Here is a 10632-nt window from a genome sequence, read left to right on the forward strand (position 1 = left end):
GCGTTCTAACAAGGATGCTCTGCAGTCTGGATTGAACCTAGGCCCTAATCAATAATGATTGTCATAAATCATTTATTTTATGTCCATGTAGGCAGCTTTAGGTGTTACTCATTAATTACGACGGTTGCTTGTATCAAATCCAAAATGCCATCTCCTGTCATTGTGTAGCTTGAGCAAGGCACTTAGTCTAACCTCTAAACTAATCCAGGGGCGACACATTTCCATTTCCTGTGAACAACGGACAATAAAGTAAACTTCTTCTCTGCCACCTTGTTTCTCAGGTGGACTTCGACCAGCTCCAAGACAACCTGAGCCAGATGGAGCGACGCTGCAAAGCATCGTGGGACCACCTCAAGGTCATCGCCAAGCACGAGATGAAGCCTGCGCTCAAACAGAAGATGTCCGACTTCCTAAAGGACTGTGCAGAGAGAATCATCATCTTGAAGATAGTCCATCGGAGAATTATCAACCGGTATGATTATAGTGAAGGGTCTTTTGATGCATTCTTTTAACTCGTTGAAATACCATCCAACGTAGCTTTGACCCCATCTGTTTCTCCAGAGAGAGATAACGGTGTGATGTCTGACAGCGTAAACTGCAATGTGATGTCATCATGTTTTTCTCTCTACGTCTTGCAGGTTCCATGCCTTCCTGTTGTTCCTGGGCCATCCAGCGTACGCTGTGCGGGGAGGTCAGCATCCACCGCTTCAGTAAGATCCTCAGTGAGTTTGCCCTGGAGTACCGGACCACGCGGGAACGCGTCCTGCAACAGAAACAGAAGAGGGCCAACCACAGAGAGAGGAACAAGACCAGAGGAAAGATGATCACAGATGTGAGTGTTGTTGTTCACCTAACAGGCCTGCTCATGGGAAGTGGCTCAAATGGTGCCCTACTCCCTGTATAGTGGACTACCTTTGACCAGGGCTCTGCTAAAAAAGTGGTGTACTATAAAGGGAATAGGGTGGCATTTGGGACGCAGACCTTGTATATTTAAACACTTTTAGTCCCTTTCCCCATCTGGTCTCTTTTTCCTTTGTAGGCTTCTCCTGTCTTCTCCTGTATTCTCCTGTCTTCTCCTGTCTTCTCCTGTGTTCTTATGTCTTCTCCAGTCTTCTCCTGTCTTCTCCAGTCTTCTCCTGTCTTCTCCTGTATTCTCCTGTCTTCTCCTGTGTTCTTATGTCTTCTCCTGTCTTCTCCTGTATTCTCCTGTCTTCTCCTGTATTCTCCTGTCTTCTCCTGTGTTCTTATGTCTTCTCCTGTCTTCTCCTGTATTCTCCTGTCTTCTCCTGTGTTCTTATGTCTTCTCCTGTCTTCTCCTGTATTCTCCTGTCTTCTCCTGTATTCTCCTGTCTTCTCCTGTATTCTCCTGTCTTCTCCTGTGTTCTTATGTCTTCTCCTGTCTTCTCCTGTGTTCTCTTGTCTTCTCCTGTGTTCTTATGTCTTCTCCAGTCTTCTCCTGTGTTCTCTTCACCTGAGACTCTCTCAATTTATTTTTTGAACTTCCTCATTGTCATCCTCAGGATTTCATACCCACCTGCTCACTCTCCAAACACATGGCCACTGGTCATCCCAGACAACGCATTAATTTCCAATGACATCAGCATAGTTTCACACATCCAGTACAGTGATTGGTTACTGTAACAATTATCAGTGATCTGTTTACTATGTATCCTATTCTAAAACAGCAGGACTGATCCCCTCTCCCCATACTCCTGCTCCTCCTCCTTCTACCCACCCTCCTCCTCCTCCTCCTGCTCCTCTTCCCTCTTCTCCTCTTCCTCTGCCCCCTCCACCTGCTCCCCCTCCTCCCTGTGTGATGATGAAACTCCCTCCAGCCCAGAGGGGCCTGCAGCCTGCTGTAGGTGGGAGATGGAGCAGCGCTCCAGGGCCTGTTGTCCTTGGTAGGGTTCACCTCCAGTTCAAGAGCACCCTAATTCAATCACTGTGTGAAATATTCCAACCTTTGGATGTCCCTGCAGGAGAAATAACTAGCCCCACAGCGTGATCACGCTGATCTCACAGGGAGTTGTGTGGTCGTCATATCTAATGGTGAATTTGTGGACCGTACAAAAGACAAGACGTGTGTTAATAGTCGACCACCGTTTTTAGATAACCTCATTTACAGAATAGAACATTCCTCATTCTTCTTTTTGTCAGAGGTCATATTTCTGCTCTTTCTGTCTGACTATGACGCCTCCAGAACATCTCATAACATCTCCTTTTCTGTGTCTTCCTCTTCATTTCATCTTCTTCCCTTTCCTCTGTAGAGTGAGGATGAAGAGGATGGTGAGGTATGGGTGTGTGTGTGTGTGTGAAAGTGTGAACAGGTGCATGTGTGTGTGTTATTCTTCCTGTGGTAGTAATGTCTCTAACCTTGAACCAAAGGCCAGAATTCTTAATCACGATCAAGTTGACATATTTCTCTCTGGTTGTGTGTCCTCTGTATTTCTTGCTGTGATTTTTAATGCAGCCACCTGTACAACCAACATTACTGCCAAATCCTTGTTGTTATTGAGTTGTTATTGATTCCTACTAGACTGTAACTCTACTAACGGCATCGTTTAAAAAACATCTACTAGATGTAGTATTTATAGTCTTTACAGTATTTACTGAATACTAGAGGTGTCTCCAAAATGGCACTCTATCCTAGTGGATTGTAGGGCGCTATTTGGGATGCAGACTAGGTATTGACACTGTGTTTAGATGAACCAGCTACAGTAGTAGTTATCAGACTAGGTATTGACACTGTGTTTAGATGAACCAGCTACAGTAGTAGTTATCAGACTAGATATTGACACTGTGTTTAGATGAACCAGCTACAGTAGTAGTTATCAGACTAGGTAGGTATTGACACTGTGTTAGATGAACCAGCTAAGGTAGTAAGTTTCAGACTAGGCTTAGGGGTTAGAATTAGGGGTTGGGTTAGGGGGTTTAGGGTTAGGGGTTTGAGGGTTGGGACTGGGGTTAGGTTAAGTGTTAGGGTGTGTGTGTGTGTGTGTGTGTGTGTGTGTGTGTGCGTGCGTGCAGGCGTGCGTGCGTGTGTGAAGGTAGGCTATGGAAGTTCTGTTCACTGCAAGTCCACAGACAAGGGAAGCAGGGTAGGCCAAACTCAAACCAGACCCCAGGGGGTCAGAATCCACAGACAAGCACTTCCTGATAGAACCTAATCCTGGGTAGTAGACCTCATGAGAACCAGAGGTTCATCTCTTAAAAAACAATGAGGTCCACATGAGAGTCTGAGTCCTAAATGCGACCCTATTCCTTATATAGTATAGTGTACTTCTTTTGACCAGAGTCCTGGTCTAAAGTAGTGCACTATAAAAGGAATAGGGTTCCATTTGGGATGAAGCCTCACTCTGCTGACCAGAATCAGCTTACACAGCTCTGTTTGTTCTATAATGGAACCAAGATGGCGATCACCGTCAACAGGGAAGAAATCAACAGGTTTCAATACAGAGGGTTAGGTTTTACTTCACTGTATGTGATGTAAAGGTTCATAAGACGGTCGTCACATAGCGCTGATAACTTAGGTCTAAGTAATGTTAACTTATGACTAATAAGTTATGACAAAGACCTGTGGTGAATGGTTTTTTGACAGTGTGTTTTTGTGGGGGGTGGGGGGTGTTGTTGGTTTGTTTGTTTGTTTGTTACAGATACTAAATAAATATGGCCTCTGTTTGTGGGATACAATTTTTAAAAGTGCATGCAGCATGTGACCATTTAAATATAGCTCCCATGCTGTTGGTCAGGAGAATACTGTATAGAACTGTGATTAACCCAGAATGGATTTGTATGTCGTTGTTTTCTAGTTGTTTTCTAATTGAGTGCTCTTAATGGTGCCAGAGCATGATGACCAATTGAACCATTTTCATAGATAGATTTAGGAAGTTTCATCTCTAACCTAGCTCTTCTCTCCTAATCCACCCCACAGGATGGAAAGTTTGGCGGTAGCGCCCCAGGGAGTGTAAGCCAGGAGGGCGTGCTGACGCAGGGTCTGCAGTACGCAGAGGATGCAGCGGAGCATGAGAACATGAAGGCAGTGCTGAAGAGCAGCTTGCAGGGCTGCAGTGACAGTGGAGCGTCCACCGTGCCAGGCCTACGTTCACGCACCAGAGCCAGCAGACCAGGTCAGTCTGACAGACCACCACCTTCACACAACTCCTGTAAAAAAGGGAAACTTCTGAAGGACTTTTTCTTTTTTTTTTACAACCGCCAGCTCCACTACACCTGAGGTTGATTCTGTCTGTCATTCTCTTCTCTCCTTGTCTCCTTGTCTTCTCTCCTTCTCTTCTCTCCTTCTCTCCTTGTCTTCTCTCCTTGTCTTCTCTCCTAGGCCGTGTGGGTCCTTGGGGCTCATCAGTGATTGAAGACCCACCTAATTGCACAGAGACAGACGCTGCAGATGAGATCATGGAGCGCATCGTCAGGTCAGCCACTCAGGGGCCCAGGACACGGACAGAGCCTCGCGAGAGGAAGAGGTCCAGAGCCAACCGCAAGTCACGTGAGTCAGAGGGCCTTTTTACACTAACAAAATATTTGAAGTAAGAGTTGCCTTTGTTTGACATCAGATTTGCAACTTTTCTTTTTACAGTATCCTTACATTAGCTTTGGATGTGGTGAGGCCAAAGGTTTAACTGCCCCGACATCTGATTGTGGACTTTCTGTCAGTGTTAATGCACACTATCTTATTTTCCAGCATCACCTGAGGAGTGATACAGTTCAACAACACAATGCTACAGTAAATACATCCAGTTCTATTTAAACCTCTTCATGACTCTCTCTCTCTCTCTCTCTCTCTCTCTCTCTCTCTCTCTCTCCCCTCTCCCCCTCTCTCCCTCTCTCTCTATGTCTCTCTCCCTCCCTCCCTCCCTGTCTCTCTATGTCTCCCTGCCCCTCTTCCTCTCTACAGTGAGAAGAACACTGAAAAGCGGTCTGACGCCAGAGGAGGCCAATGCTTTGGGGTTGTCCAGTGGTTCAGAGATGGCTGTGTGACAGGAAGAGAAGTAGAGCTGGATCCGACAGCACACACAGACACCTGGGAAAACCTCTTACCGCCCCGCCCCGCCCTTCACTGACCCCTGACCTCTAACCCCTGCTCATGCAGCCAGCCAGTCAACCGCTGCACCATAGCTTAGCTTGGTCTTTCCCCTGGTTCAGCTTTATGATGACTGTAGCTCACCTTTCTGTCTGTGGTTTGTGCAGGTAGCTGTGACACAGTGTGCCACCTGGTTAAGATGGTAGACAATGTTCAGGAAGAGACCATGATGAATATGGTCCTCATCCAGGATAATAGATGTTTTTCAGTGGAACAAAGTGGTATTGGTATAGGGGCAGTTAAAGGGGTTCAGTGATCCAGCTGACCCAGCTCCACACACACACACTCAGGTAAAGTTCAGCATCCAAACCACTACACTATGCTGCTGTGCCGACTTGAGTGTTTCTTAATCGTGTTGTTCCAATCAGTTGTTTCTCCTAACCTTTGAATATGAGGCTGAGGCCTATGAGGAACAGCTCCCATCCCAACTGTAAGTCTTAATCACTTGATGAAGCCCACAGTGACCACATGACTAGCGGTGAATCTCAGTTGTATTTCCTTGATTCCTCATTACTTCTATCCTCACCTGTCTATACAAGGCATTGGAGGACTAGATCTGAGGTTCCTCCTCCCTAACCTTTTCCTCAATTGAGATTCACCCTATGACTGAACGATACAAACAGACTTACCTAACAAGAAGACCTTTAGCCTCAGGACTTCTAAAGGGAGGGACACGCGAGTGCTTGAATCACTGTGGACATGTGTCTGAACCAAAATGGCCTCGGAGTTGAATAGTAAAGAAGTTAGCATTGATGCTAAAGAAGTTAGCATTGGTGTTAAAGACGTTAGCATTGATGCTATCTATCCCCACTTATGATGAGCATGTGTGTTGGGCTTGGTGTCAGACAGTATTTTTAGTTTATATAAAAAAAAAAAATGGCTGTGTCCACAGGCTGTTTTGTTCTACTATACTACTGTGGTAGTTTTTTTGGTTTTAAAATACTTTAATGCGAGAGAAAAAAGGTGCTCAGAGAAGGAATATTTGCACTGGATGTAGAAATTGGATATTTAAAGGAAAGGAAGGTGAAATCCTTGACACACACTGATGTACCAATCAGATATCAGATGAATTAAAGAATCCACCAGATAGAACCAGTAATGAAACAGTAGCACAATTGATTATACGCTCTAATTTCGGGAGGAAAAGTAAACAGATTCCTTGGACTTTTGCAAACTAAAATGTTTCCAATTTTGCATGTTGTTGATTCAGTTGGATTTTATACAGATGGAACAAACTGGAATTCCAAGAGGACACACCATGATGTGTTAAGAGGGAAGGTATAATTTACTACATACAATTCAATTACTGGATTCCACTTTTAAAAAACACATAGCATATCAGAGTCATCAACTTTGGTCAGAACAGTCTGTGAGCTGACAAGTGTACAGACGGGACGATGCTACTGGGTCCAGACTGACGTCTGTCAATCACGCGTAGCGAATGTTACAGCTTTAGCCTATAGGCCTACCTACAACATACATGTTCCAGCTTTAGCCTATAGGCCTACCTAGTACCTACAATTACACACGTGTTGCATGCATGACACCAGTGTTACGCAAGCTGCTACTGTTGTTCGCTGCAAAGCCTTTCTTCTATGGTTGAGACATACTTATTGTGGAGTGTTAGAACTGACAGGGAGATATATTTACACTAGTTACATTTTCATACTCTCTCTTTACTCTCTGTGTCAAAGAGTTAGGCAACATTTAAGAATTTCTTTTTAAAAGTAAGAGATTAATAATTGGTTATTATAGAAAAACGATATGAGCTTCAACTGAATGAGTGCCTTTTATAGACAAGTCTATTTATTCAGTAATGTTCAGGGAGATATTTGTTACAGAAAATGTTACTGTGTGTAATGAAAGGACTTCCTCCTTAGCTCAATTCAACAGCTGTGACTTCCTGTTTTCATTCTTTCCTAGATTAATACATTTCAGTACTATGTTCCATGGCTTTATGTCTTGGAAACAGTTCTCCTCTTCCATTTGAGCATTGCAGTTTTATTTTGAATCACAACTAAACTAGGGTTATAGCTGATTGTCTAATGACAATATTTCCATTTTAGCAGTTTTGTCACAAAAAATGTTCTACAAAAAGATATTAGTTGTTTCCATTTGCCTTAATGTAGAATTAGGACATATACTATATCTGAACTTTCCTACACTGTTGACTTTTATTGAGGTGTAGTGGTTACAGTCAGCTAGCTAGCTAGTTTTTTTAAAGTGCATAATTCCAGTTTACATTTGGAATTGTGTAGAGAGTTGTATGATGATTCTACACAGTCACAAACATTCACTGTGATGGAAACAGCCATTGTCGACTAAACATGAAAGAATATATGCTTGCAGCAACACAAGCCACGCCACAACATAACAGTCGCACACCTATATGTCTTTCTCATGGAGAACTTACAATTTGGTATGAAACTATCCTGCACCTTATACACCATTTGTAGCATGCATCTTTTATTGAGGAGAACCAGAACATTAACAGAACGACAAAGTATATTCTTTCAGCCTTTTTCTCAGATGGTCATTTTGAGTATTGTAACTCTGAGTACATGTAAAGTAATAATGGGGGAAGAATGCTGTAAAATGATGTAAATGTCACAACGATGTGTTTTATGTCTTTGACTTGTTGGTATTTTGTATAGAATAGTGTATTATAGGTTAAACAAAGCAGTGTTATTCTATGGAAATTGTAATTTAAGTGAAACCAAGCCAAAAGAAATATCTACAGATGTGGCGTGTCACGTTATGTTATGGATAAAGGGACATTCATTTGGTTTGATGCTCAGACGCTTAGCATTTGTTATGTTTTATTGTTTTTCCTCTGCACATGACTTGAAACACATTAGGATAGACGGAGTGGTCGATGTAACCACCTAGGGCTGGATTCAATCTGTATCGCTGAAGTTCAGCGTTTTAGCGTGATTGAAAATGCTCCTGCATTAGCATAGACTGCATTCATGGTAAACACTGCATATGTCGGCTCAATCTGAAATGAAGCAATTTGTAACGCTTCAGCCCCTAGTACTCCTATGGAACCTTCAGCAGTCAAAGGCTGCACTCAGTAAAACATTGCACTCAATAAAACATGGTGTGTATCCCAAATGGCACCATATTCCCTATATAGTGCACTACTTTTTACCAGGGCCCATAGAGTCCAAAAGTAGTGCACTGTGTAGGGAATAGGGTGCCATTTGGGATGCAAACCCATGTTTTCTGTGATTGGCTATATTATCTCCTTCTCACCCACTGCTGTACTGTAAGTCAGTGTGGGACTTGGACACATCCAGACTCTGTGAGCTTTTCTTGCGTCTTCGCCCCTCCAACAACAACTGTATGTATGAACATCTTGCAATAAAAGGTCTCTTAAGAAACATTCAGAGACACTGTGTGAATTGTGTTGTGTGAGGGGAAAAAACATCTGATTCTTTGTTAAATGTGTTCTGGTAATAATCCCAGAGCAACTATTAGTAGTCTGGCCCTGTACTGTATCTGATGTAGTATACTGAATTCATGTCCATCATTTTCACTCCTGTCAATGATGTTTCACCTGGAGCCCTGTTCCCCTGGCTGCACTGTAGCCTACAGTTGTCTACACTACATGTGACCAATACAATTTGATTTGACACCTAAAAGTACTCGTTACATTTTGAATGCTTAGCAGGACAGGAAAATGGTCCAATTCACGCACATAAATAGAACATCCCTGGTCATCCCTACTATCTCTGATCTGGCGGACTCACTAAACACAAATGATTTGTTTGTAAATTATGTCTGAGTGTTGGAGTGTGCCCCTGGCTATCCGTAAATTAAAAACAAGAAAATTGTGCCGTCTAGTTTGCTTAATATAAGGAATTTGAAATGATTTATAATTTTTAATACTTAAGTACATTTTAGCAATTACATTTACTTTTGATACTTAAGTACTTTTAAAACCAAATACTTTTTGACTTTTACTCAAGTAGGATTTTACTGGGTGAATTTCACTTTTACTTGAGTCATTTTCTACTAAGGTATCATTACTTTTACTCAAGTATGAAAATGTGGTACTTTTTCCACCACTGCCAACAGGGAGGGTATGGGACAAGGCTAACCAACAGGGAGGGTATGGGACAAGGCTAACCAACAGAGAGAGTATGGGACAAGGCTAACCAACAGAGAGGGTATGGGACAAGGCTAACCAACAGAGGGGGTATGGGACAAGGCTAACCAACAGAGAGGGTATGGGACAAGGCTAACCAACAGAGAGGGTATGGGACAAGGCTAACCAACAGAGAGGGTATGGGACAAGGCTAACCAACAGAGGGGGTATGGGACAAGGCTAACCAACAGAGAGGGTATGGGACAAGGCTAACCAACAGAGAGGGTATGGGACAAGGCTAACCAACAGAGAGGGTATGGGACAAGGCTAACCAACAGAGAGGGTATGGGACAAGGCTAACCAACAGAGAGGGTATGGGACAAGGCTAACCAACAGAGAGGGTATGAGACAAGGTTAACCAACAGAGAGGGTATGGGACAAGGCTAACCAACAGAGAGGGTATGGGACAAGGCTAACCAACAGAGAGGGTATGGGACAAGGCTAACCAACAGAGAGGGTATGGGACAAGGCTAACCAACCAGAGGGCGGAAATCCGGGGGACGGGGGGACACATACCCCCATCCTGGGAAAATATGATTTGTCCCCCCCAACATGTCACTGGAAACATAACTATGTAATTTAAATAATGACCAATAATACTGCAATGAACTTAATTGTGCTGATTATAGACACTTAATGCGTTTTGGAAGTTTCAAAAGATTGCAACCCCCACCCTTTGCCTCGACAATGGTGCGATCCACGCCAGCCTTATGGCACTTGCTACGTGAAGGGAGGTTGTAATCCAGTCAATCGCCACACACACAGGAATATGCAGAGCTAGCGTGCAAATATTAACTATTCAAGCTAGCTAGTACCTATTCCATTTATTTAATACAAAAGATGGAATCAGCACGGATGTAGTTAGTGCTTCAAAGTCCCTGTGATAAGGTTAGCGATAAACTGAAATCCCAAACTGAACAGAACTAGACATCTCTCTTCACATAATGTTACCTTTAAATATATTTAATGGTCTCGTTGCAAAAAAGCTAAATTGTCGCGAGAGTGAACTTTTTTTATTTATTTTATTTCACCTTTATTTAACCCAGGTAAGCATGCAAAGATTATGAAAAACACCACTGAAACCTGAATTGGTGCTCGCGGGCTTTTGCAAAATTCAGCTATTGTTGGAAGCCAGCCAATATGAAACAAACTATTAAAATTACAAAAAGGTTGCAGGCAAGTGTTGTGTAAATGGTGAACTCCATACAGCTGTCAACTCTTGTCATTTTTAATCCTGCTTTCCACATTTGCAGCTACCTTTTAGATCAAGCCCAAATAGAATGATTGAAGATGATAGAAGCCCATCTCCTACTGTAAATAACCTACACAGTGTGTGTGTGTAGCCAGCCAGCCAGCCAGGTAGAAAAATGGCAGAAAAATAAAAGAC

At 43.0% G+C, this 10632-nt stretch overlaps 1 protein-coding gene across 1 annotated transcript in view; it reads left to right on the forward strand.

The window, feature by feature from the left end:
* LOC106574139 (FH1/FH2 domain-containing protein 3) overlaps positions 1–8480 on the forward strand; it is a 214502-nt gene extending 206022 nt beyond the window's left edge. Inside the window, 7 exon segments of the mRNA XM_045697307.1 lie at positions 282–472; positions 639–687; positions 689–832; positions 2268–2291; positions 3932–4127; positions 4334–4501; positions 4910–8480. Coding sequence (XP_045553263.1) covers positions 282–472; positions 639–687; positions 689–832; positions 2268–2291; positions 3932–4127; positions 4334–4501; positions 4910–4992 — 855 coding nt within the window. The 3' untranslated portion in view covers positions 4993–8480.
* The last annotated feature ends 2152 nt before the right edge of the window (positions 8481–10632 follow it).

Source organism: Salmo salar, chromosome ssa02 (genome assembly GCF_905237065.1).
Source record: "Salmo salar chromosome ssa02, Ssal_v3.1, whole genome shotgun sequence".
In the NCBI taxonomy this organism is placed as follows: Eukaryota; Metazoa; Chordata; class Actinopteri; order Salmoniformes; family Salmonidae; genus Salmo; species Salmo salar.